The 27,936-nt window shown below is 42.1% G+C and overlaps 4 protein-coding genes across 6 annotated transcripts; 3 read left to right on the top strand and 1 right to left on the bottom strand.

The window, feature by feature from the left end:
• Positions 1-597: 597 nt before the first annotated feature.
• Positions 598-1,670, bottom strand: gemin7 (gem (nuclear organelle) associated protein 7). The gene is made up of 2 exons (XM_061280201.1): positions 1,561-1,670; positions 598-1,376 (listed from the first exon to the last, which is right to left on the bottom strand). The coding sequence occupies exon 2, from the start codon at positions 1,360-1,362 to the stop codon at positions 976-978; it is 387 nt and encodes a 128-aa protein (XP_061136185.1). The 5' UTR covers positions 1,363-1,376; positions 1,561-1,670; the 3' UTR covers positions 598-975.
• Positions 1,671-2,384: 714 nt separating this feature from the next.
• si:ch211-261a10.5 (potassium channel subfamily K member 13) lies at positions 2,385-3,760 on the top strand. Its single transcript, XM_061280546.1, has 2 exons — positions 2,385-2,718; positions 3,073-3,760. The coding sequence occupies exons 1-2, from the start codon at positions 2,385-2,387 to the stop codon at positions 3,753-3,755; spliced, it is 1,017 nt and encodes a 338-aa protein (XP_061136530.1). The 3' UTR covers positions 3,756-3,760.
• Positions 3,761-4,338: 578 nt separating this feature from the next.
• calm3a (calmodulin 3a (phosphorylase kinase, delta)) lies at positions 4,339-9,735 on the top strand. The gene is made up of 6 exons (XM_061280200.1): positions 4,339-4,565; positions 6,950-6,980; positions 7,313-7,456; positions 7,583-7,689; positions 7,758-7,893; positions 8,064-9,735. The coding sequence occupies exons 1-6, from the start codon at positions 4,563-4,565 to the stop codon at positions 8,090-8,092; spliced, it is 450 nt and encodes a 149-aa protein (XP_061136184.1). The 5' UTR covers positions 4,339-4,562; the 3' UTR covers positions 8,093-9,735.
• Positions 9,736-12,095: 2,360 nt separating this feature from the next.
• ptgir (prostaglandin I2 receptor) lies at positions 12,096-27,821 on the top strand. 3 transcript variants are annotated; one of them, XM_061280198.1, is made up of 5 exons: positions 12,096-12,344; positions 12,437-12,489; positions 12,874-12,921; positions 13,827-14,777; positions 26,026-27,821. In XM_061280198.1, the coding sequence occupies exons 4-5, from the start codon at positions 13,944-13,946 to the stop codon at positions 26,326-26,328; spliced, it is 1,137 nt and encodes a 378-aa protein (XP_061136182.1). In that variant the 5' UTR covers positions 12,096-12,344; positions 12,437-12,489; positions 12,874-12,921; positions 13,827-13,943; the 3' UTR covers positions 26,329-27,821. The 3 variants fall into 3 exon arrangements, with proteins under 3 accessions (XP_061136182.1, XP_061136183.1, XP_061136181.1); XM_061280199.1 differs by lacking the exons at positions 12,096-12,344; positions 12,437-12,489 and having other exon boundaries at positions 12,771-12,921; positions 13,827-14,107; positions 14,177-14,777; XM_061280197.1 differs by lacking the exons at positions 12,096-12,344; positions 12,437-12,489 and having other exon boundaries at positions 12,771-12,921.
• Positions 27,822-27,936: the final 115 nt, after the last annotated feature.

The raw sequence follows: 27,936 nt of genomic DNA, 5'->3' as shown, positions 1-27,936 counted from the left end.
ATAATTCAGGTACAAAAAAAAAAAGGAGAAAAAAGACGCAGGCGGAGCCCAGTCGCCTAATGGCACTCAAATAAAATGACTTATTGGAAGTTGCAAAATACACCTTTTAGGTAGATTAAATAGTATTGATGTCCCCTGCTCGTCAGACTGGCACAACAATGAAGAATCCTGCTACATGAAAGACATGCCATGTGGTCAGTTTGATTTGTTTCATTAGAGGGGAAGAAATGCGAATTTTTGTTTTGTTTAAAGGTCACCTCGTGCGGATTTTGCTTTTTGAGATGAAATAGATATGCCAAGTTCATATCTAATTTTGACAAAATTCATGAGTCACTTGTTTTGGCGCTAAAGTACTTCAATACATTTCGTTGGAAATGAGTTAAAATATTGTACATTCTTGTTTTTGCACAAAAATTCTGTGACTACAAACAGTCTTTAAATGGAAATCATGGAAACCGGTTTCCCATCACCAAATTATTTTTTAAAGTATATAAACCATTGACTTAACTAGCATTTGAACTGCATTTATTCTGACAAGCAGGTTAAAAAATATTGCAATCACTATTTATTGCAAAAAAAAAAAAAATGCCATTGCCCTTTAGTCACTTGTATTGTTTTTTAATTTTCGTTACAACACTTTACATATCAAACATGGTTGGGATGTGTACTAAATGTTTCTACAAAAAATAATAAAAAAATCTAAGGTTTGAAATAGGGAATTACGGTTTTTCAAATGTAATTGGCACAATATAGGTGGTGAAATACTGACATCATCTTGATCATTTTTAGACACATGTACAATACAAAAGCTTATAAAAAAAACCCCATAAAATTCAATTTATACAAAATGGAACAACGCTTTCCGCCCCGTGCTGACCTCACCAAGAAAAACCCGAGTCTATGCCGCCACCTTGTGTTCAGAAAGCAGATTGTGCTTTTAGTTTGCTGAAGTTGCTGTGCATCCTAAAAATGTCTTCATAAATCAAAAGAATATGAAACGACGTCCTGGCATCTGATGAGCGCCTCCTTCTGCACACCGATCGGAGTATGCAGGTCGGACACCTGCAGGTTGAGCACGTCGATGTCGCAGCATCCGAACGTGGCGTCCACGGTCACGTCCCCGTGCATGTTTAAGCTCACTTTCTTGTCGCGCGTGGCCAGCAGACACCGAAGGAATCGCTCCCGCAACTCCGCACGCGCGCGCTGCTCCCGTTTCAGCTCTTCCGGGTCTGCGCATGCGCACGATGAAGAAGCGATGGACGTGCGACACAGGGCGATGTAGCGAGGGGAATTGGGGTCGAAACCGCGGCTGTGAGGGTCAGGGCCTCTCGGTAGACGAAGCACGGGAACTGGTGTTGCCATTCTTCAAATTGAGACTTATTCAGAAACAGAAAACAAGGGCGAGTCAAGGCGCCATAAGAGTCACGTGCTCCCGTCGTACTTTTCTCAAAATAAAAGACACGCTTTGGGTGCAGGTGCTGACATTCACAGTTGCTGTTCTCGGCACAAATTTAACATATGTTGTACAAAATAATTCAAATAAATGCTTATTACACTTACCGACTATGCCCTGGTGTTAGCAACCTACGGGCAAAACAGTACACAAACAAATCCAACGTTGAGCGGTCTTCTTCTGCTGTACTTAATTTGCTGCTCGTTGACGAGAAAGTTAACTACTGCCACCCTGTGGATAGAAATAAAGGTGCAGCTCAGTGACACGTCCCAAAAGTACTATAATAATAATAATAATAATAATAATAATAATAATAATAATAATAATAATAATAATAATAATAATAATAATAATAATAATAATAATAATAATAATAATAATAATTGAATCAACCATTGTGCCTATATAGTTTAAATATATGTTGCCCCCGAGTAGTCCTATTGAAAATTGTGTGTAAATACCCAAGTGTAGTTGTACACCAAACTATACTAAAAAAATACATATATCTAAGCTGTGTCTACACATGTGTGTGTCTAACTCTCTTATAGTGGTCATAACATTGTTGCTGAATATGTAGGCCCATGTGTGTGTGTGTGTGTGTTTTAAGATTGTATCCATGGATTGCCAATATGTTTATGGACTTAGCATGTTTGTGGCTCATAAAAGTAGAGTCAAGGCTGATTATTGAGCTGGTGATAAGCCGAAGCCTACCAACACACATTACAGCCCCCTTTAAAGCCATCTGCACACACTGATGTAACCAGAACATTTGGATTTGGATAGTGGACTTGTTGTTCTGTAAGTATCTGCCATTCATTCAATGATATCATAAAAAATAAAACAGATGGTTGTTTTATATGGGCATGTTACTAATGCTGTATATTTTTTCCTTGCTTAGAGCAGGCCAGTGTTCAATTTGTTTTTTTTCCCAATGCCACTCAAGAAAGATTCCCGTCCATCCCTTTCAGCCAGTGTGGATACCGCTCGCTTCATCCTCCTCGGAATGCTCATCGCCTTTTACATGCTGGCTGGCGCTGTCTCATTTTCCTCCTTGGAGAGATCAGCGGAAATTCTGGCCCAACAGCATTGGCAAAAAAGGCTGTGGGTATTCAGTCACGTGCATAATATTAGTTACCGAGATCTGAAATCTCTTTTACGCCACTACGAGGATGCCAGGATGGCGGGTGTCCGTGTGGAACGAGGCAGAGCACTGTGGGACATCCCGGGAGCTTTCTACTTTGTGGGAACTGTGGTGTCCACCATTGGTGAGTTCGGAGGATCAGCGCAGCAGAATTTAGTTAAAAATGGCAGGTTATTGCTTTTATGAAACAATAATGAATTTTCCATATTAAATCGTGGGAACGACGGAGCAGAGAACATTAATCACAGATTGGTGTACCTTTTTTTTATTTTTTATTGCAACTTCCATGTTTACTGACATTTAATGATGTAACTGGGAGACATTTGATGTTGGACAATAGCCCAGCTGATTCACACAGTGGCATTCAAAAACTACTTTTTGCATCTTTGGAAGCCCAAAAATTTGTGCATAGAGTATATTGATATTATGGAATTATTTTCCAGACATCTTTTGCAACGATGCCTTGTTTTCCCGATAGGGTTCGGCGTGACGGCCCCATCCACAATAGCAGGGAAGATCTTGCTCGTCTTCTACGGCTTGTTCGGCTGCTCGGCCGCCATGCTGTTCTTCAATCTCTTCCTGGAGAGAGTCATCGCGCTGTTGAGTTTCATCTTATTCTGGTGCCACTCCAAAAGAATCCGAGACTGCAGATCACCGTCCAGAAGCCGTCCAGGAGGCGGCAAAAACGAGTGGAAGCCACCCGCGTACCAAGTGACCCTGTTGCTTTTCCTTGCCGTGGTGGTCGTCGCTTGCGGTGCGGCCTCGCTTTACTCGGCCATGGAAGGCTGGACTTACCTGGAGTCTCTCTACTTCTGCTTCGTGGCCTTTAGCACGGTGGGATTCGGGGACTTTGTGAGTGTTCAGAGGAAGCAACACGAAGACATCCGTGCGTATCAGGTGGCAAATTGCCTTGTGATGTTTCTCGGGGTGTGCTGCACTTATTCCCTCTTTAGCACCATCGCTGAGATAATCAGACGAGGACTCGGCCGTATTATGACAACACTGGCCAGAGCTTACAGACGTTTTCTGCAACTCAGCTGCCCTTCCGACCGTATGGGATGTCCACATGCAAGTGAGGCGTGCTGTTATGATGAAACTAAAGTGGAAACAGTTTGCCACAGAGAATTCTCTGACAAAAACAATGAATGTGAGGTGAAGTAAGAAATCATTTCCTGTAGGTTGTAGTCATTTGAAAGCTTGAAACGATTCTTCTGTATTGTGTTCCTTCATATTATCGCGTATTAAAATTATGTTTAATTTGTGTGTGGCTCTCGTCTCGTAATGTTTCATTTCAGAAATAGATATCATAATTATTCATCTCTTCATGTAATCACTGCAACTTTCTGCAGGTGCTGGGATTGTTCCTGTGCAATTCCTGATATATATTTTTCTATTCAAAATATTTCCTTGTTATTGTATACTGTGAAACATTTAAGAACACAGCAACATTTCGACGGACTGCTTATGACATGATTGTGTTTACCAGTTAATAGTATTGTCAGTTTTAATCCTCCATACTGCTCCATCCTCTTTGTGGCGTGCTGCGGTGGTATCGTTGCGCATGTTATAGTGCAACATAGACCCTCTTTGTTGGGGATATAAAACGAGCTTAAAATAATATGTAACGAAGAGTAATTGATTATTTCAGAATTGGAAACGCTTCAAATGAATAATAAGGAGAATTTGGGGACGTTTTTTCGTACTGCGTGGAGGTCAAGCAATGTTTCAGGGCGGAGGGATACATTCGTCCGAGAAGAGCATGAGGCCGGCGTCTCTCGGTTGAGGTTTCCGGGCAACTCGACTGCAATAACGGTTTCCCGTCTCAACCGATCGTATACGCCGGTAAAGCTGAATTAGACTCGAGCGCTCCCGGGACAGTGCGTGTCATCGAGGTATATTACGTCACAAATCTACAACTTGATTTTTTTTTTTGCCTCTCTCCATCTTCGCGGAGCTTGAAAAGTCAAAATGGTGAGTACCAGGCCAACGACGTGGTTAGCTAGCTTGGCAATGAGCGTGGACGGCATTCGATATTCTAGTCAACGCTATTTCAAAACAGCTTCGATTAAACTTCTTTTGATATTAAGAGAGCCTCGTTAAATTCGGTTGTGTAAATTAAAATGGACTACTGTTTTGACTAGTCGTCAAATAGGATTTTTAAATGAGCTTAGCTAGCTAGAATGGGTATTCCAATATAGGTTTTATAACGGATCGCTTACAATCAATTTTGGAGGATATTTTCTAAGATACACACTTGAGCTATCATAATGGATTCTATTTTTTATGTTGTAAAAGCCTCTACTGCGCATCTTGTATGTGTAACTAAATGGACGCCGCATCCATGGCGTTGCGGCGTAATAGCACGCCAGTCGTTTGGATGATTCACAAAGGCGTTTAATTTAATCCTTTGCTACACAAGCATTTTCCCTTTTCTTTTCCCCAGCCTCCTCGTAGCTAAATGTGACCGAAGAAGAGTGGGCGTGGTGGTGCAAAAAGGGGCTGCTAAGAATAGACCACCCCGGCCCCGGTGTTATCTTGAAACTCATCTCGTCTCTTATAACCTTTCGCGAGGAGGCAGATGCATATAAAAAAAAAAAAAACGCCTTCTTAAATGCTCACACAATAAGCCGCCTGCAGCCTTGGGCCAGCGGCTCTTGGTGGTGTGCATCAACAGGGGGGCTGTGGATCTCCATTAGCATGCGCAACAAGCATTCAAAGCGCCAGCCCTATTTGCATTACATAAGAGCACTGCCCACAGGTAGCCGTTGCACGCGTGCCATGTTTCAATCTTTCGATCTTCCTGCGCCATGCAGCCCAACCGCATTCTGCAGCTTGGAGCCTCCATGCCACCCCTATCTAGCTATCTATCCCCAACCCTTTTCCTCCTCCTGTGCCACCTATCCCCCCCCGCCCTCCCACTTCTAACCAAGCCATGCTTGGCGCAGTAGGCTGTCATCATCTGCAATGCACCCCTTCACAAAGGGAGGAAAGTCATTGGAAATCCTCTCAACTATGCTCCGATATGAAGCGAACCGCTCGATCCTTTGCGGTTAATCAGCTCGGGGATATTTTCAGAGAGAATGTAATTTGCAATGTCTTGCATCATTTTTAGTGACCGCACCCCCCCACTATGACTCAGATATACATTCAGTAGAACTGCTTGAGTGGAGATGCGGCCATATTCTGAGCAAGTTTGATTCAAATGTATTTTATTTGAATGAATGATTCGTTAAAATAGAGGTACAACTAATTGATTATCAAATGAATCGACAGATATTTGGATCACAATCAATTCACTGTCCAAATCGTCAGAATTTAATTACGCTCAGATTTCTTTAGTACTCTATGAAAGCAGCCTGATGATCTTTGTTTTTAATCAACATGAAAAATGTAAATCTGCTTTTTGCTCTTTTCTGACATGTTGTAAAACTACCTTGCATCGACTTTCGATATTTTCCGTACTGCTTCAAATCACGATGGTTGTGTGTGAGCTGGAGCCCTTTTCACACTCCTTTGATGAACATCTTCATCGTGAGGCGCGGGCACCACAAAATAAAGCGTCGCGAGGCTCCAGGGCGCGGCACGAGGGGCATTTCCCACCAAAGCGAGGCCCCTCGAATCAAAAGACGTTCTGTTCGAGAGCAGTGTTGCTGTGATGTCACACAGTCCAATGGGAGCATAATAAAGGATGTGGCTATTTCCTTTTCTGCTGCATTCTTCTCCTCCCTAAAATAAACAAATGTTTGCTAAAAGCGGCGACCAAATTGCATCCTTGGCAACATTGTCAACTCTTAACTGTTAGTGGAAGCAGGGCGGATTTGTGTGTAGGGAAATAATTGATCCTAACCACTTTACCAGCGCTGTGTTCCGTGTGTGTATTTTCATCACTACGCAACCCATTAGCTGTGTTACAACGCTGAAAATAGAACTTGAGACAAGCAACAGGTCGACTTCACAAGAACTAAGTGGCTTTCAATTAAAGATTAAAAAAAGGTGCTTAGTGGCGGTGATCTTTGGTGTGCTACATAGGCGACCCTATTCACGTCGGACTAATTATAGCAGACGTGCGTATTTCGGGCCGTGGCGTATTACTACCCGGCCCTCATCACACTTTGGCGTCTTTAACTGGACACGCTGACTGACTTGGGCAGGCCTAGTAAAGGGTGCCAGAGTGACACGTCGGGAGAAGTTAAAAATGAATGAAGTGTGTCATTGCACTTTTTATATTTAGAAATACCGAAAGATTTTGCCGTCTGTTGAGGTTTGGTGTCGACATGATCGCCTCAGGTGTTGTTTTTCTTTCTGGAGCGAAAGCGAGCCGACGGTGATTTATCAACGTCCTTTTGTGTCAACAGGCAGACCAGCTGACCGAGGAACAGATCGCAGGTGAGTACATAGCGCAGCCACGCTTTTAGCTTTCGCCGCTCCGAGGCGACGGCGAGATGATCGACTGCCAAGGATAAACACTTAGCCTGCGGTTGTCACTTGGTATTCCCCGACAAGCCGCTTGACAGCATTCAGCCAAAGCGGAAATCAGCGGGGGCTGTGAGTCAGTCTAAAAAAAAGAAAATGTATTTTTGAGTCCATGCTATAAATTCACCAGAGCTTTTAGTCAGGCATCCTTTCAGCCTCCATTTATTTAAGCATTTGAAAAAGGCTGAATGAGTCACAACTACTCACTTGATGTTCCCATGTGTGTTAATTGTGTCGCCGGGCAGAGTTCAAGGAGGCGTTCTCACTGTTCGACAAGGACGGCGACGGTACCATTACCACCAAGGAGCTCGGCACTGTCATGCGCTCCCTGGGCCAGAACCCCACCGAAGCTGAGCTGCAGGACATGATCAATGAGGTCGATGCAGACGGTGAGAAGGAGACGTTTGGACTTGATGGACTGGATCTACGAGTACCTCCAAAATGGTCTTAATTAGGTTGTGACTGTCCAGCACCTTTTGAAATGTTCACGTCCATCGCTTTGTGTGCCTCGTCAGGCAACGGGACAATCGATTTCCCCGAGTTCCTGACGATGATGGCGAGGAAGATGAAGGACACGGACAGCGAGGAGGAGATCAGAGAAGCGTTCAGAGTCTTTGACAAGGTCTGGACCTCTTTGAAATAGCCGCCTAGGATGGAGCGGCGTGATGAGCGCGCTTGCTCCCTCTGCAGGACGGCAACGGCTACATCAGCGCGGCTGAGCTACGGCACGTCATGACCAACTTGGGGGAGAAGCTCACTGACGAGGAAGTGGACGAAATGATCCGCGAAGCCGACATTGACGGCGACGGACAGGTCAACTACGAAGGTAAGGTGTTACCAACTAAAGCAGCTCCAAACCAGAGAATCGACCAATCCTGCTATGATATTTAAGAACTTATTGAGTAGGTTCTCAGCGTTTTGTCCAATTTCCGTCAAACACGCGTGAGGTGATTCCAAGCAAATCTCTGAAGTCAATAATGGGTTTGTGTCTTTCAGAATTTGTCCAAATGATGACCGCCAAGTGAAGAGAAGGCTGATTTTTCTCTTTAACGTTGCTTGTCCTCTTAAGATCACTGTCTTTAAGAACAAAAAGGAACAATTGTCAGCTGATGAACACCCCCACCCCCCCAATTCCCCCCTCAGCCCCTTAAACAAAACCAAACATTTCATGTCGAATTTGGCCATTTGTGCTTAATCCATCCAAGTACTTCTGAGGTATCTGTTTAGCATACACCTACAGAATGATCCCTGAAGAAGTTAATGGACCAAGCTTTAAGAGGGCCAAAGGCCTTTTACTTCCGACCAAGATTCTGCCGAGTCACTCGGCTCATGAATAATTTAGAGGAAAGAGCAGTGCTGCCACTGCAAGGGGGGGAGGGGAGGGACATCGAAACCGACGCCACCGATCTTTCGACAAGTGGGTTATTTCAAATCTTTCCGCTTCCGCAAAGAACCTTTGCCTCTCTACTAGCACCGGTGGCGATTTTCTCTCGATACCAATTCGACTACTCTTCTTGCATGCAGCCGTTCTGTGGTGGTCTCCTGTCTCGACAAGGTGGTTCTGATCCCAATCAGAGGTAGCGGTCAGATATTGTATACAGTGGAGGTATATACTTTCATATATAGCTGTCTTTAAAAAAAAAAAAAAATCTTTGGTGTCACTATTGGTTATTTCAAGAGCAACTCGTTGCAGTCTGTGGTGTTCATCGGTGCTTGGTCGGACATGAGCATTTTCAAAAAGTTTTGGCTATGAACAAGAGAGCGATTGATCCCCCGACGGGGTGTTTTTTGGAGGGGGTGGCTTTTCTGCATCGCAGCGGAGAGGCGTGCGTGAACTTGTTGCTTCGAGGCTGATTGTTGTGAAGACGCTGCGGAGGACCGCTGTTAATACAAAACGGATATTGATGTAATGCTTTCTAAATGTGTTCTCAAATATTATGTATGGATGACAAACTTTGGTCACAAACTTTCTCTCTCTCTCTCTCTCTCTCTCTATATATATATATTCGGTATATTGGTGTGTCGTAAAGTTTGCATCGCTCGTCGTCGTCGTCGTAGTCGTAGTAAATGGCCCGTGCTCTGTTTTCTCTTTGGTTTTGATATGTGCCATTAACGCTCCCCAAATGCCTCAAGCGTCTCTCGCAAGGTTCCCGAAGAAGTTCTAAACATCTCCGGAACTCTCACACTAAAAGGCTTGACAGTTTGCACTCGGTATTAATCATGTGAATATTATTGCAAAAAGAGAAAACTAAAATCGGACTCGTGCGTCCCTAATTTCACATCCCTCGTCGGCTGTTCCATCTTGAGTTTGTAGTCCAGTGGTTTCATCACCTGCAACCTGCTTGCTTGTTTTACTCAACGGAATACTTATACTGTACTGTATATTTACAAATACCTAACGTAGTCGGCCTGTTCTAATAAAACACGAAGAAGGGGTTGTAGCAATTTACTGGACCGGTCGGTTTCAGCGTTTTAACAGTTGGGGGCGAGTCATCGTTCGAAGGGGATTGAAAGTTAAATACCGCTCGGAGGTATTTCAATCGGCGATGTTTGATTCGGATACCAGGAAGTCAACGGTGATGGACTGTTAGCTTCTGATGGCGTCTCAAAAGATGTAAAGATGTGATATATTTTCCAGAAATCAATAAACTGAATGAGCTTTACTTCACCTGAATTTTCCCATGTCATATTTGGGGTTGGGTATTAGTTTCTTTTTCATTGATTTGATATTTTCCCTTATTTCAAGGGGTGTCAAACTCTGGCTCGCGGGCCAATCGTGGCCCGCTGTGTCATTATAAAATTGTGCATCGACCTTTTAATCACCATCTTTTTAAAAATGTTTAACAGTTTCTACTAGTCTCTGATTTAACAGTTTTTGTGTATAGAATATGAAACGGTCATACACTTATTAGGGTTGACACTCGTAATGGGCCTCAGAAGGAAACTATGCGGCCCGCAACAAAAATGAGTTTGACCCCCCCTTGGTCTACACGAATGCTGAGCCCTTGATTACTCTGCCTCTGAATTACTGTTCTCAATATTCTTTCCCCGCCAGTTCATTAAGTTTCCCGTTGAGGATCGGTCAACCTCAAACAGGGTCATGGTGAGTCATCCGAGCCCTTGACTGGAGTAAGCAATCGGGCAGTCTGGCATTATTAAGTAGCTCATGGTATTCCCACTGGAGCGATGTGTGTAAACCCAGGTCGGCCGGGGCTCACGACCCCTCGCCCCGACGAGCTCCAAATGGGACAGAGCGGGACCCCCTCCGGCAGGATGCAAAGCCAATGGGATGAGGCGGCCTCAGAGGTGAGTAGATGTGATTGCACGCGTGTCCTAGCGCTATTTGTGTCCACTGTGGTTTCAGCGAATTAGGCGAAGGCGCATGCTCAGCAGGAATAGAACCAGCGCCGTGTTATCCTCTTGTTGACCACGTGACGAATGTAGACCTCAGATGAACATGAAGAATACATGCGAGGAAGAGGGGGACTCACTGATGTGGGTCAAGTCCAATTCCCCTCAAAGAATGACCCTCGTTCTTAGTTACTCCGCTAGGGGGCGTCATTACATCAAATTCGCTTCAGGTCACTGACAGAAGTTAAATGAAAGTTTACATTGTAACAAAAATAGTTTTTTATTGACTACTTCAAATATGAACAAATGTCTCGTTTAATGTATTTATAGATACTTTAATAATGAACAAAGAAAAATAAAGTTCCCATCAGGTCGAATGGCAAGGTAAGGTATGTGCCAGACATTAATGATTCATGATGACTACCCCTTGATTAATCCATCAGTGTTGATGCCAGCTCTGACCACATCCTGGCAAAAGGGCAATTAATCAGAATGAAACCAGACTGGCAAAACCAGCAGCAAGTTCTTTTCTTTTTTTGGCCCAGTTTGAGGCGTGTAAATGACCCGTTTCAGCTGGGCGCATCTCCCCATTCCATTAGCGTCGGAATGACCTCAAATCAAATCAGCGCTGGCTAATTCCATTTGTATCGTTTTTATTTGTCGTTTTTCTGCATGATGGGGGAAATCCTGGCCGTCTGGGTAATTTCCACATTACCACTTTGATAGTATGTGGGTAGTGCTCAACCTTTTCACGCTGACATTATTCAGGTGACTATCATTTAATACTAATTCCAGATCTTTTAACACTAAAACATAAAACTGTTGCCTACACTGCATGTTCTTCACTTTTTTTTTTTTTACTCGTAATACAAGTATTTAACTTTTTGAACTTGTCGTGTAAGCACAGCACAAGTAAGTGGTATGGTATGCTAGTTGAGCAATGATTTCTGTGGTTTTATGACAGAAATGACAGTCAATTAAAAGATTTCAATGAACTGCAGATGGATATGTCCATGGCGAATGAAAAACGTTTAGTCAGACAATACAGCAGTGGCGTAATCTTTAAAAACAAATAAAATAAATTCAGTTTCTTTGGAAACACTGCTTTCAATCAACTGACCATTTTTTTATTTTATCACTTCCCATAAAAATGCAATGTTGTTGTTTTTATAAGAACTCAAAAACTTGAATAATACTAACCTTTTATGCTTTTAAAACCCAGATTAAAAGCAGATTTTTTTTTTATATATTCTTAAAATAAAAAGCTGATGTTTTTATGTGTTTAAAACAAAACTGGCAAACTCTTGTGACGATGACTCGAATCCTTATTTCCAGGGTGGCATCTACAAAAACAACATTGGCCTTGCCATCAAATTCACAGTAGGGTGTCAAAATATTTTTCACTTCCTGCTTCTAAATCTATAATAAAGAAACACTTTCTCTCTCCTCCCAGGATTCATTGCTCTGGCTTCTATCCCAATCTGCCTTTACCATTAAGGACGAGCCATTCCATTTACCAAGTACACTTCCTGTCTCTCAAAGTGGACACTTATTAACCACATCCTTCTCCTGTCTACTTGCATCTCATCGGTATTACAATACCATCTTGAGAGGTTGTCAAAACCCTCTTGAGCTCTGCGCATCTCGTGTGTGTGTGTGTGTTTTGAGAATGTGTCTTGGCAGTCGGCGTGCATGTCCAGACTGAGCCAACCTGTCATCCAGAACCTTGGAAAATCCACATGGCAATAATACATTTTCCAACCCACGCATCTCAGCCATTGTACTGCAAAACGTGAATGTCCATGCGACAAATGCAATTTAGGAAGCAACCTGAGCTTCATTAAGCAAACATCGACATTGTCCTGTTCTAATTGTATTTTTGGCCAATTACCCAAACAGACACGGCAACAGGAAATGAGGCAAAATGTGATTACTTACATTTATTTGAATTCATTTTTTTTTTTTTTCCACAGCTAAGTTGTCTCACCGCTGCGCTTGTGTTTGCTTGTCATGAAAAGCAAACAATACGGCGAGCGCATGAAAAGACAGGATCTTCTGCTTTACAATCCTGGTGAGTGTTATTTGAGAGTTTGCACCTTTACAGCTTGAAATATGAGTGAGCCACTGACCAAAGTTAAGACTTTTTTTCTTTTGTTTTGCTTTGACGTAACCAAAAACGATTGGGATTGAAATTGACAGGAAGACAAAACATCAAATAGAGAATTCGATACTGATTATTGAAACATTTGATGCTATCTTATTTAATGCTAGCACCTCAGGCAAACAATGATGTCTTTAGCGCCATTTCTAATGTGTTGTCTCGCCGTTGGTGCAACAATGTCACAAAAAGTAGGTGTTATGAAAGTAGGCGGGGTGAGAGAAAGAGAGAGAGAGAGCGAGCAGTCAAACAGCGGTGTTGCCGGGCGCTGCTTTCAAACTCCAATTTTCCTTTCAGCGTGGCTCACATGTGGACTAATCCACCCGAGAACACGACCGTGGGAAGGTGAGTTAGTAATTTTTTTTAATAAGACTTTCTGGAGTCAATGGCGCGGTTTAAAGCAGAACGTGGGAATTCTGACTTTATTCTCACAATTCTGACTTTAAAGTCAGAATTGTGACTTTAAAGTGAAGAAGAAAAAAAAGGGGGTGACAGGATTCTGACTTTTTTCCCCTCAGAATTCTGACTTTATTCTCACAATTCTGACTTTAAAGTCAGAATTCTGAGAATAGAATTCAGAATCCTGTCACCCCCTTTTTGTTTTGTTTTTCTTCACTGACCCTAATCCTTTTCCGTACTCTGCCTAGTAACAAACGACTACCATTTTTTTAGACTGTGTAATAAATGAAGTGAAATTGTCAAACTGTCAAAGCCGCTATCAACAACAAAGCTTGAATCAAAAAGAATTCCACAGGTTAACTTAATTCGACCTACTTTTGATTGCACATTTGCAACTCTTCACTGTTTCGTTACTTCCTTCTTTTGTGTTCTCTAACAAGACGTTTAACAGCAAAATTCTGTCTGATTTGGCCAGGCTCAATTAGCTATTGAAAATGTCTTTATCATGCCTATTTTCCTATTTTGAAATCTTGACACCGTGATGACATCAACAGTGCCTTGCGAGGCAGGAAGTGGGCACGGAGGTGAGACGACCTCAGTGTTGTCAGCGACATCAAAAAACCAGAATGGCTGGAGGAGTCTGACAATTGAATCCAAAACAATGAGAACCATTTTGAATTCAATCTTTCAGCTTCTTGTTCGAGAAGAGTTGCTAATGTATGGAAATCAAACTCAATTGATTGGAAAGGTTTTTTTCGATTGATCTTGAAATTTCTTCTGAACTCACTTAGTGTTTGTTCGTCGACTACCGTATGAGTGTGCTAAGGAAATGTTGTCGTCCCTACCCACAGAGTGCTTTGGTGAGAATATTCCGACCACCCTTGCCCTCCAAATGAAACCAAGACTGCCCGTTTGAACATCTGGGAGCCGTTTCGATTCCCTCCAGTGACTCATCCGTCAACTTAAGCATGGCCTGCGACGGGCTGTCCCCCAACATCACGTGCAACGAAAGCCTCACGGTGAAAGGCGACAGCAATCCGGCCACGAGTATCCTCATGTTCCTGGCCGGCGTGGTGGGGAACCTCTTGGCGCTCTTCATCCTGGGCGTTCACCGCAAAGAGCATCGCTCCAGGTCGTCCGTCTTCTCCATCCTGGTGACGGGGCTCGCCCTCACCGACCTGCTGGGCACTTGTCTCCTCAGCCCGTCCGTCTTCATCTGCTACGCCCGCAACGTGTCCCTCATCGGCCTGGGCGACGAGAGCCTGTGCCAGCTCTTCGGCTTCGCCATGAGCTTCTTCGGCCTGGCGCCCACCCTCATCCTCTGCGCCATGGCGGTGGAGCGTTGCCTGGCCATCAGCCATCCCTACTTTTACTCGGTGCACATCCGCCAAAGCTTCGCCAAGGTGACGCTGCTCGCCGTCTATCTCTTTTCCCTGGCCTTCTGCCTCCTGCCGTTCGTCGGCATCGGCAAGTTCAGGCAGTACTGCCCGGGGACGTGGTGCTTCATCGACATGGACGCCACGGGGGACGCCGACGCCGAGCGGGTGCAGGCTTTCTCGCTGACGTACTCCTCGCTCATGGCGCTGATCATCCTGGCCGTGTTCGCCTGCAACGGCTCGGTCATCGCCAGCCTCTGCCAGATGCACCGCAGCCACTTGATACGGCGAGGCTCGGCCTGCTCCGCCGGCAGGAAGAGAAAGCTGAGCCTGGCCTTGTTCGGCTGGGGTGAGGAGGAGATGGACCACCTGGTGCTCCTGGCGCTCATCACCGTCATCTTCGCCGTCTGCTCGCTGCCACTCACGGTGAGTACCTTCTCCACTTTCTTTGAAAGGGTGTCATGCTGTTGACCACATTTTCATCAGAAAGCAATGTGGTCATGTGGTTGGACGGGAAATTTCAAAAAGGTTCTGAGATGAATGCGCTGCTGTGTGTGTGTGCGTGTCAGCACCAGGACCAATGAAAATAAAAACGCACATACTGTGTAAAAAAAGAAAAAGAAAAGAAAAAAAAGGCAAAAGTAGAAGAACTATAGAAAACTAGAAACTAAGTAGGGACTTTTGGCGGGTTAGTTAAAGCAAGTCTCTCGCATGACTTTGGTACAGTCAGTAGTCGAGGGAATGTGAGATTAGTGTTTCCCTCCCGGGGCGGAATTACTTATACTCAGGAGCGACTTAGATACATAGAAATGTTTTTTTTTTTCCACTTTTTTGCGCATTTTATGGCTGGTGCGACTTATACTCCGGTGCGACTTATAGTCCGAAAATTACGGTACAATGGACATACCTTATTTATTTATTTATTTATTATTATTATTATTATTTCACTATCAATAAAATAAAATAAATGTGTTTCTCCCCCCCCCCCCCCCCCCCGAATAATTGCAATCTCAAGACGCCACAGTGGATGTTTTGCTATTTTTTTGCGTGCTTCCATCTGCCTTCCTATCTGCGTGAGAGCAGCATTAGGGAAGTGTAGCTTTCTTGCAAAGTCTATTTCAGGAGTTCTCTATTGGGACTCATGTTTTTCTCAGGCTTGTCATATTAACAGCTTGAATGTAAAACATCAGTCGAAATAAACCACGCTGACAGCGTGATGATAACGGACATAAGATAAGACGCGTCCGACCATTGGCTGACAAATGTTCTCGTCGCAGACGGCCTGCGAAAGATGGCGCGACGATTTGTTTGCAAAATAGGAGTGGCGTTTTATATTCCGTGCAATTGCGTCGAAACCATGATGCCTTTGTAAGCCTTTTAAAACCTGTGACAGCAATCAGGTTGCGTTTAGATGCAAGAAAACTTGGTAGTAAAACTTCATTTCTTATGAAGAACTAGAAAAACAATCAGCAGTTGAATCAATAATGAAACTAAATGGCTCTTTCTGGCAAATTGCTGATGCCATTTATCTCTAATGAACGTGTCTTTTTCCTCATTGCAGTCATTATGTTTGGAACAGGTACAAACTAATCGACCGCCCTCCTGGAGTATCACCATCAGTACCGTTCCCGTGGCAACCAGCGCTCAATATTCAGCTTGTTATTTGAAGGGCCTGGATGTGATTATACTCGTACGTCCCCATCTGAATTGAAGTCTTTGAGGAATGTCCTCACTAGTCATATTTTGAACGAGTATGAATCATAAAAATGCTCAATGCTATTGTGTCACAATGAAAGGTTTCCATTAGTGGCGCTGCTGTGGGGGGGCGACTCGGCCAGCATGCCAATATTGACTTAATTAGAGTTGGATGATGCTACCCACAAACAAACTTGTCAGTACACCGTGTTTAAAGTGAAAGTGCCACAAAAAAAAAATACCATTTTTTTTTTTTTTTTCTGGTTTAGCGGCACACTGGATCTCACTAGATTCTGTATTTTAAAAACGTTTAGACTGCTGTAACAATATGTATAATTTCAACATTAACAATACACTTTAATATAGGGGGATTTAACTCAATATTTGCATAAAAGTTAAATAGTTTCAACATATCCTGGTTTCTTCGAAGTTGAATACAAAACTGCACACAGCAAATGCACTGTACAAGATTAAAAAAATACAAGTGTAAGATACTAACATTATTCACAGTTTGATACAATTGGGAGATTCTTTCACACTCCACTAGAGGGAGTCCAAGTATTCCACTTTCCGAATCGCTCAATTTGTGCTGCAAGGTGTTGAAATTAAACTACAAATTGAATATAATGACTAAATCCTATTAAACTGACTAAGTTCACATGAAGTGAGTGGAATCATACAATTGACCGCATTGTTTCTGTAAATAAATTCTTAATCGCTACTATTATGCTTTTCTGGTGCTTTAATTTAAATATTGGGAACAAAATGTACTGAACAAATGCTGAGAAATTACTTTGACTGCTGCTGGTTCAGACCACAAACACCAAAATTCAACATCCAGTCATTTGTTTTGCAAGTCCAAATCAAATACACACGAGTACGTATTTTCATTGCGGTTCCTGCTGGTTCTCCTTTTACACCCAATACAGCCCAATCTGCCCCGCACACATCATCCCTCTTTCTGCCAGACTGCGAAACCATTTAAGAATGTAAAGCAGAAGAAGAAGAAAAAAAATATTGTTTGTGTGTTTGACATGAGCATGGGGAAATTCTTGTGTGGGCTGAAGAGCTATGATGTGGTTGGGTTATATAGCGACCTCCTCGAGAGAGTTGCGCCTCATAAATTGGAAAGACTTGACAGGCTAAGCAGGAAACCGACAAAAAAAAAAAAAAACACGTGTGAAAAGAAAAAAATTGGTTCGAAGAGCAAATACGAACGGTTGGAGCGCCCATCGGCTAACCGCTAACACGCTACAATAACGCTCTCGTATCGTAAAGCTAATTACCGTAAATTCCGGACTATAAGCCGCGCCTTTTTTCCAAAATTTTGAACCCTGCGGCTTATAGTCAGGTGCGGCTTATATAAGGATTTTTTTTCGTGATTTTTGTGATGACTTGATCCCTTTTATACACTGCGGTATCTTGAAGAAAAAAACAACAACAAAAATACTATTTTGAAACACTACTATGGCTGCTGCTTATTCTGGCTGTGTTGCTTGTAACTATTATGAGCTTTAGTAGAAATGCACGCTAGGTGACCTGCGTCAAAGGGCTCTAAACCCTTCGTCACAGGCAATGTTGAGAAAGACATGTTAAAGTATGTTATTAAAACTTTAAAAAGGCTTTCTGTGAACGGTCTTTCTATGTAAAAAAAAATGCGTGTGCACGTGCGGCTTATAGTTCGGTGCGGCTTATATAAGAAAAAAACTAAAATATTCCCCAATTTTAGCTGTTGCGGCATATAGTCCAGTGCGTCTTATAGTCCGGAATTTACGGTAACATACATTTCCCAAACTACGAGTTCCGTCATTGAAAAGAAAAACACATTACAATCTTCCCATTTGTGAGCATGAATGTATTTTTGCAGACTGACGTGCAAGACCAATAGGTGTGGCTCAGGTGAGACTCAAACTACAAAAGGTCAGCTTTGTTTCGCCCACTTTTGTTATCCTGCAGCTGCTTCCTGCCTATTAACAAAAAAAAAAACAGGAGAGACAGAAAAGCTTCCATAGGAGGAAAGATGAGTCTCCTAATGTGTTCTAAACAATTAGGAATGCCTCTTCTTTGTGGAAGGTCATTCAAGCCTCCTTTCAGCATGTCTCATGTTTGCCAAGAGCATCAAGATGGCTGCAAACACTGACTTAGAGACTCTCCCCGTGTAATTTGTCCGTTGACCGTATTGACTTGAACAAACGATCAGTGTAATGAGGGTTAAGAGAAACCTCCAGGCTTCCATTAAATGGTGATGAAAGGCCATTTTGGATGATGGATTACAGTCTTCGACATAAGATTGAGCTTCTGTTTTGCATTTGCTCATCCTTTGTTGCAAAAACACGAAATAAAGATATGAACTCAAGATATCATCTTTCAAACAATGTGGTTTGTGAACCACAATAATAGGCAGGGTAAATATAGAATCGAAGAACGATGTGCTTTGCTGTTTAAATAGCTTGTTGCTAACAAAAATTAAAAACGCAAGGTGCTTCTGGAAAAGTTTCCAATTGCGTCAGTGATCAAAGCGTTTGTTGAAAAGGCCACATGAGCTCAGTTTACCGGCACCGTCCAAAACAGTTTGGGAATTAGTTTTTTTTTTTTTTTATATATATAAAGCATTTCCTTTTGCTGCCAAGTCATTTTGTTGGCACCGTGTGCTCTCTACCCAGCTGTGTCCGTGATTTATATTCCGACTTTTCAGACCCTTATCGTTGTTATCGTTTACCATTGTTGCTCATGTCCTTGCTTGCCTGCTGCTTGCTTCCACTCAAGTCTACCTGTGTCAGCGGTGCCTCGTCAAACTTGGAATAGTTGCACGTAAAAATGGTCACGTTTGTTTTGATTCAGTATTCTTGCTTTTTGAGTACCGTAATTTTCGGACTATAAGTCGCACCGGAGTATAAGTCCCAATAAGTATAAATGCCCAAAAAAGTGAAAAAAAACATATATGTATATAAGTCGCTCCTGAGTATAAGTGGCCCCCCCACCCAAACTATGAAAAAACCCGCGACTTATAGTCCAAAAATTACAGTAAATCCAGAGATGCCACGGTGCTCCTAGGCACGTTATACATGGATTTGAATTTAACGTGGGTCAGAAATTGTTTCTAAACATTTCTGTTTTCAAAGTGAGTCAACGGAAGTTGACTCATTTTTCTCTAAAATTTCCAGCCCAACGTGGACATTTGCCGTTGTTTTGTGACGATATCAACATTACATATGGCGACACCCTTCCCAAGAAAGCCCCCCACTATTACCAAGAATGTTGTTTACTAATTGCCTGTTGTAGTTTATTTTAAGATTAATCATTCAACTTTGTGATGTAATAGAGGCAACATTTCATTTGAATTGATCTGACTTGATCATTGACAGAGCAGCAGGCACAAACTCTCCTCCCATGCCGCCATTAAAACCATTTGTCTCCACCTAATCTGCTAATCGACGTTTATTACATCGACCAAATAATAAAAGCTCATTGATTTCAGACACATTTGTTGGTTTTGGGGCCAGAGTAAATCTGTCCTATTTAGTCAAATGCTATTGACAGAATCCCCCTGGAGTTTAATTGGACTTGAGTCACCAACCTTTTTTTTTTTTTCTCTCGTAGTGATTAATGCGAAATAACTAGCTTTGTCACAAATGCAATTGCCTGAAGTGAACTCGGTGTTTACTCCAGTGCACGTGATGTTTCAAATAATATTTCCAGTCAACCTTATTGCAATTTAAGTGCAAACAGAAGTAGAAAACAAAACTGTTGTTAATAATGAACCATGCAACAAACTTTGTAATTTCCCTTTTTTTGATGTCTAGTCAAAAAAATCTCTTTCAAAATCTCCCTTAGAAAAATCATGGGAATAGATTCAACTCATAAAACCATTAATACCTGAACAGAATGTTTTATGAACGTTCCTGTTGAGTATAAAATAAATGAAGCACTCAAAATCATAATGAAACACACTTAACTATTTTTGAATAATTTCTCTTTTCTTGTTTTACAACTGTTGTAGGTGTAAAATGCAGGATGGGAGAGGAGAGTGATATCAATAATCTTCTAATTCGGCAAAATGAGTCTGTCTTGGTTTCTCTTCTTTCAGATTTAGTGTTATGAACAATAATGTACTGCTACATAGTGGCGAAAAGTGGAATTGCACCTTAAAATAAAAAAAAAACAATATTGCGTCACAACTGGATTCAAAACAAAAAAGTCGCCATGTAATTTGATCCAGATGTCAAAGTTTGAATGTAAAAGTAGAACTACTGATCATTTCGATATCTGGATCAAATCGGTGCCTCAACTTTTAAAAAAAGGGAGCGGCAGTATGATTGAGTGTTTTCTTTCCAAAATATTTTGGTGTTGCATTACTTTTTGTTTGCCCTGAAAAGGTCACTTTAGTCATGCAGACAACAAAGAATTAATAAAAACAAAAACAAAAGGGGGATAATTACCAGCAGGCACTGTGGAAAGTTGTGTGGTTTGGGGATTAGAGGGCTCAGTGAACCATAGCTAATGTTTACCAGCTTACAAGAACATGATTGGCGGAAACATTTCTTTTTTTTGCCTTCCTCAGTAGCATCCCCTCACTGTCAAATGTGTCAAAAGTGTTGCCTGTTGATAAGCTGCGTTTAGTGACATTACTGGACTTGATTTGGTAGATAGTGGAGGAGCAGAACAACAGCAGCCCTTTTGAATTGAAGCAAAAAAAAAAATAAAGCCAATTTTCGTTTGGGAGCTAGGCTATAAAGAAAAAAAATGTTAGGAGTTCAATTCATCTTTGAATGACATCTTTCCCCACGAAGCTGCAATCATCGATTGAGGATAAAGAATATATGCCTGTCTTAGTGAGTTTGTGTTTTATTATATAGGCTAAGTTTTAAAGCAAACTATTGACAAATAGTGCGACATATTTCCAAGGAACGAGAGCAGTTTGCTGTTCCTCACAAAAATGCAAACTAAACATTTTTTCCCAGGCATATTGATCACTTCACTTCCCTCTTCTCCTTTCACCAAATCCAATTTCAACACTTTTCACTAGACTTGCTCTGTTTTCACTTCTTCTTTGTGTACCGTAAATTCCGGACTATAAGCCGCACCGGACTATAAGCCGCACCAGCTAAAATTGGGGGATATTTGAGTTTTTTTCTTATATAAGCCGCACTGGACTATAAGCCGCACGTGCACACGTGTTTTTTTTACAAAGAAAGACCGTTCACAGAAAGCCTTTTTAAAGTTTTTATAACATACTTTAACACGTCTTTCTAAACATTGCCTGTGATGAAGGGTTTAGAGCCCTTTGACGCAGGTCACCTAGCGTGCATTCCTACTAAAGTTCATAATAATCACAAGCAACACAGCCAGAATAAGCAGCAGCCATAGTAGTGTTTCAAAATAGTATTTTTGTTGTTGTTTTTTTCTTCAAGATACCGCAGTGTATAAAAGTGATCAAGTCATCACAAAAATCACGGAAAAAATCCGCATATAAGCCGCACCTGACTATAAGCCGCAGGGTTCAAAATTTTAGATAAAGTCGCGGCTTATAGTCCAGAATTTACGGTATGTGTTCCAATGTATTTGTTATCTTTATTATTATTGAAAAAGATAGAGTGGCTCTTTTCCATTTGAATAATCAGTCGAGGTACCGGTACTTTACTGCAGCTGCCCCAAGAGGGGGAAAAGCCACTAATGGAAGCTCAGACAAACTCGTTAAGCAACGACAGTGTCTGAGCACACGCGCACCTTAGTTGATTGATGCTGCTTTCAACGCTTAAGTGAACACGACTGATCAATAAACAGCCAGAAACTATTTACAACCTAATGATGCTCCTTTTTCACCCACACTGACACATAGCATTTGCGCACATGCGCTTGTGTCTAAATCAGGGGTCCCCAAACTTTTTCCTGTGAGGGCCACATAACCTTTCCCTTCTCTGATGGCGGGCCGGTGGCAGTTTGTAACAGAAAAAGTGTGACGATCGTAGGGGAGCTTAAAAAATTTTTTTTATTTTTTATTTTCCAGAAAGCCACACATAACCAAATAACGGTTATTTAATAACCCTTTCCAGGTTCTTTACAGAAAAAAAAGTCAGGAAACAAATAATAACACTATTAATGAAATAAATAATAACTAAACCCTCTCTGAGTTCTTCACAGAAAAAACAGGAAATAAATAATAACTAAATAACTCTCTCTGGGTTCTTCATAGAAAAAAAACCATGGAACATTAACTTTCTGTTGTGCCATGCACAATCTTAACAGATAAAAGTTCAGCTCAGTTGTCAGAGCAGAACCTCTCTGACACATATGAGCAGTCTCTTAAAGTTCTTGTGTTCCTTCCTTATAATCCTTTTGTAGGTTCCAGTAGGCTTGTAGACACCGCTGTCTTTTTTGTTAAAGTTTGATAGTGCGTCATAGTCTGGAGTAAAATTTGTTGTGGCAATTCTTAGGCGAGATCCGAGGTGTTGGTCCGTTTACCTCGATCTGTGACGGGTAGATGTTGACGTTCATGTGGCTGAACGTCACGTCGCGTACGTCGAGCCAAATTGGCAACTCTTTTAAACGCTCGGCACTGTGTTCACCCTGCTTTACTTGGGCGACATTTTAACGGAAGGATTCCAGGGGAAGGTTTGTGGGTGGCTTTAGCGCAAAACTGCATCTGAAAGCTCAGCGCGCAAATTACAAGAATGCTGTCGTCACAGCCCACGCTCTAAATTCGGGACTGATACAAATAGAGCGCGAGTGCGCCATGTCCGTACACGCACTTGTGAGTGTGCACCGAGCTTTCTGACACGGCTTCCGGTAGTAAATGCGCAGGCGAGCGCTTCCCCATCTACTGGGGAAACGCAGTCATTGCAGGCAAAATGAGCAAAAAAAAAAAAGTTTAATAATACAATTTATTCAGGGTTGGCGGGCCGGATTAAACGGTCCCGCGGGCCGTGTCCGGCCCGCGGGCCGTAGTTTGGTGACCCCTGGTCTAAATATTATTTCAAAGTCAACCGTGTAACAATATGTGATTTTAGAACAATTGAAAAAATGTCAAACTGAATTCAGTTTGGCATCTGACATCATTTCAAGTGCAGCTGGTGATTAAACCTACCGTAATTTTCGGACTATAAGTCGCACCGGAGTATAAATCGCACCAGCCATAAAATGCCCCAAAAAGTGAAAAAAAAAACATATATATGTATATAAGTCGCTCCTGAGTATAAGTCGCCCCCCCCCACCCCCAAACTATGAAAAAAAAACGCGACTTATAGTCTGAAAATTACGGTAAATATAATTAGCTGATGTAATTGGCTTGTCAAAGCCAAAGTCTGCTTTATTGTCAATTTCTTCACGTCAAGACTCACAAAGAGATCGAAATTACGTTCCCACTATCCCACGGTGATAGTGGGATTTCATGATTGCATAAGTGTGCACACCCTCATTTAGCTATGTAGCTATGTTCAAAATTAACCAATCCACCTGCCACAAGTGCCTCAAATTATATCCAAATAAAAGTTCCGATGTTCTAGTAGGCCTTTCCTGACATTTGTACTTCAAAGCCTGAAGATTGTATGCTAACACTCGCTGTGCTAATCAAAATCTAATGTTTTGTTTGAACGCGAAGCCAGTGTGGCGTTTTAAAATTATAGCCCAAAACTTTGGTTTCATGGGAGCACAACAACATCTTCCAAACACATGGGAAAAAGAGCTATGGTTGAATCAAAACAATCTCGAGCCAGATTCAAGGGAGAGCGATGGATCCAGCTCCTGTATTGGCTCTAACTCCATTGTGTGTTGTGGAAGTAGTTGAAGTATGCCTCTAAAAGGATCTTTGCTTCCGCACACTTTGGTAAACGATACTCGCTAAAAGCCAAGCGAAGTGTGTGTGCTGCGTAACGATTGGACAGTCAAACCGAGAGTCGGGAAGCGAGCGAGTCAGGCAGGAACCCTCCAGGGCTTGAGCAGGGAAATTACAAGACAGTGGAACTTGTAACCTTGTAGACGTCCATTAGCATGATTTGTTTCTTGGAAGTTGCGATCATCCTCACCAGCTTGTATGACGCAGTTGGGATAGAACACACCCGAGTTGAAGATGTGGCGGAGGTGTGAGCATAATCATGGTGATGGCTGAAATGACTCACGGCAGGAAGACATTCATGAATGTGTTTGCTGATTAGGTGACTGTGTGTGCTTGTTGTGTACAAGGACAATAAGATGTGCTCACAGGACGCTTCATTAGGTACATCAGTCACATCCATGAGAGAGTAATTAGCTCCCGAGTTGTGTTTAATTGAGCAAAGATTTCAGCCAACTGATTGCTGGATGGCAATCTATTCATTTAAATGTATTTGATAGTTTTTGTGTTGTGTATTATTTATATAAATGTATTTTTGTTGCCAAGTATGTTTAATTATTTTCAGCTTTACCATAATTGTATTTTTTTCGAATTCAGTTTTTAACACATTTTCAGTCCTAAGTATTTTTTTTTACCTCAAAGCTTTATAGTATAATAATGTATCTATTTTCCAGTTATTTAATTTGACTTTATTTAGCGAAACACTTAAGTTTTCCGTTCGCTTCTGCTTTATTTGAGGTCATTTTTATTTTCTAATTTAATGTTCTTATTTCTTCTGGATTTATTTGTTTTACCTCATGTTTTTCTGCATCATTTTTCAACTTATTCAGAAATTACCCACCCAATGTTTAGTTTGACATTTTTGAATGGTATCCAACAAAACTAGTCACGGTTAAGTTGACCGCATGATTGAGGGAGTGTAAGCAAAATATTTCTCTTGAACATGTAGTCGGAGTTTGTGGATGCTGCTGGCTGATGACAGGATGATAAATGAGCGAGCAAGAGTGTACAAAACAAACAATGGACTTTCCACCTGGCCCTCCTCCACCATGTCTCTCCAGACCATGTGTCTTTATTGGCTTGGTGAGCTTTAGCCTCAAGCCAAACACATTTGTATTCTGCTGTTTAAAGACCATCTGACACCTCAACACTTAAATCCCCGCCGCCTTTGGCAGCTTAGATTTGTGTCCGGCTCTGCATGCACTGTGTGGAGGACCATAAGAGGCTGGGTGGCATGATTGTGTAGAAGCAACAGTGCAGGGTGGCACAGATCATGAGGAACCTTCTAGAGACTCCATACGTTCTAGACTACCTTTGCAAAAATCTGCGATATAGAAATAAATCCTATGTATGGCACTTTCTGTCTTTGAAATGTATGCCATCTCAAATGAAAATGGATGCCATCTAGTGGTACAAAGTGTAATGACACCAAATTTTCAGAGCATTTCAACAAAATATAGTGATTAAATGTGAAAAAAAAAAATCTCCAAAATTCGAAGAAGAATTTAAAAAAAAAAACGTTACGTGAATACATTACTTTGACCAATTTTGACTTTGTGCTCATGGATCATGCAAAGCAAACTACTTGTGACAACAGCCAGCTGTTGCTTGTGAAACTCCCAAAGTTTGACACAACTTCAAGACAACATGACAACTTCCCTTAAAACGTTCAACACGCATGGGCGTTGTTTTGCTTCCACATTTTGGGGCCGCGTGACAACTCCCTTCCATGGGTTCTCCAGTTAAGGCTTCAATAGAGACCTGCTGTTGTTGTTGAGTGCGACCCACCCCGGTTTTCAGGGGTGACCACATCCGTGTGAGTCGAGATGTGGATTCTGAGTTGGACTCTCTGCGTCTGTCTCTTCTCTGTCAACGACTAATTCGTAGTGAAGTGAGGCCCTAGCAACAAGGAAACATTTACACCAGTACTGGAAAAAAACAATCCATCATCAACGACTGCGGGGCTTGTTGTTTTATTTTGCAGAGAAGAATGAGGTGAGAAACAGTCTGGACGGGCCAGCTGTTGTGTGCTTTTGAACTTCCAGCTGTCTGGCCACGCTTTGGGGTCGTCTCCATCAGCCAGCCTTTTTAAGTCGCTCGGCTGATTTTGAAATGTTCTTCCTTCCTGACACCTCCTTTGCATCTTCTCAGATCGCCGGCTTCATCAACGCCATCCACCCGTTTTGCGGCGACAACGAGAACCTGGCGGCCTTCCGCTTCTACGCCTTCAACCCCATCGTGGATCCCTGGGTGTTCATCATCTGCCGCAAATCCGTCCTCCAACACCTGCGTTCGTTGCTGAGCTGCCGCTTCGGCCAGGGGGCCGGCGTCAAGACCCCGGCTCACTGCCCATCCGTCCCCTTGCCCCTGGAGAGCCACGTGATCCAGTACAAACCTCCGGAAGGGACGGAAAGCAGCTTCTACTCAGGTGTGCCCTCCTCACCCACTACATGATGTTCTCAATTGGCGAAACACCAAGAAATAAACTGGGACATCTCCAAACCTGCACTGTTGTCGTAAAGGCACATTGACTCTTGATTCGAGATTCCACACCATCTTTTATTGACTGACTTGTCACATGGTGAGACGTCTCTCGGGAATGAGCACAAAGGAGCATATCCTGGTCATGTGGTTGTGGATGGAAATGCTTACTGTACAATCACCCGCTGGACACCATGTTAGCTACACCTATCTGCAGGAAGAGTTTTTGCATAAAGGACTGCTGAACAACAACAAAAAAAAAAATTAAAAAAATATTTTTCCTGCATATCGTTCCAAATCTGACACAAAAAAAATTAGGCCTACATGGGGCAGTATATGATCCAGTGTTAGTGCAACTAAGACATGATTGCCATCTAGTGGTGATTACTGACATTGCATCTTAAAACGACAACCCCTTGCATTTGTTGGATTGATTGATTTGTTTTAATCTCAACGGTGCTCATCTGGTTCAAATTGGGATTTGTACTGAATTGAACTGTCCTAAAGAAAAAGAAATCCATTTATTAATATCCGTTGGTGTCGTTAAGGTGTCGGGAATAGTTTCCAGTGGGTGAATATGGTTCAAATCATGCACGAATGTTTACAGTGTTCTTTCATTCTAATTTCGTCCCGTCGTGACCAACGATGTGACACTTCAAACTTCTGTAGAAATAATACTGTTGAAATGTGTACACTGTTGTTGGTGTCTTTGTCACCGCATGGACAATTGGGTCGATAAAGCTTTTGTAGTGCTTCCTGTCTAACTTCCGCAGCTTTCAAATGTGCATCGGTGCCTCTTTGCTGCTGTCCCTGCGTTGTTTGTTTTGCACAATGGTTTACACTTTTGAGGTGACGCCGAAGCCAAGTACTTGTTCCGACCCGTATTGAGAAATGATGAGATTTGATTTGTAAATAGTGATGTACAGCACAGTAGGCCTACATTCAACAGCACTCTACACGTGGTTTAAATGTGAAATTAAATGAAACGAAAAAACAAGTATTGCAATCCGAATAGTGTATCTTTCTTTTCTTTTTTTAACTGATTTTGATTTTAAATGTGTGCGTTTGAAAATCGGAACCATCACGGTAGTACATTTGGAAGCACAATAGATTGAGTACTGTAATGTACTTGTTACCCAATAACTATACATTTTATTTGTTGAACGTGTACATTAGAGCTGGAAAAGACAACAAATTAGCAAAATCATTTGGATGCCTGCATGTTCTAAATTCCGCTAAAAGGAGCTCGGAAAGAAATCATATAGTCATGTTTGCTATATTTGATTTAGCTTACTGCTAATATAGCTGCAAACAAAAGGTGCTAGCTGATGTTTTTTTTTCTAGCGAGGAATCATTTCAGGTGGTCAGAGACAGCACCACTCTTTGAATTGCAATGACAGAAGCTATTTGTTTTCTCTTTGTGTTTTACATGTGCATTGTCTTTTATATTAAACAAGTCCAAGTTAGCTTTTGGATTTTTCTGGCCTTCCCGACCGCCGAGTCCGAACTATTCTCTCCGAAATGTCTTTTATAAATCCAATCCGTTTCTCTTTTGCCGTGGCTCAACAATTCAATTTGTTT

This window comes from Syngnathus typhle, linkage group LG6, assembly GCF_033458585.1.
Source record: "Syngnathus typhle isolate RoL2023-S1 ecotype Sweden linkage group LG6, RoL_Styp_1.0, whole genome shotgun sequence".
Lineage (NCBI taxonomy): Eukaryota > Metazoa > Chordata > Actinopteri > Syngnathiformes > Syngnathidae > Syngnathus > Syngnathus typhle.
Note: the sequence above shows the minus strand (reverse complement) of the source record. Positions and strands in the feature narration are given on the sequence as shown.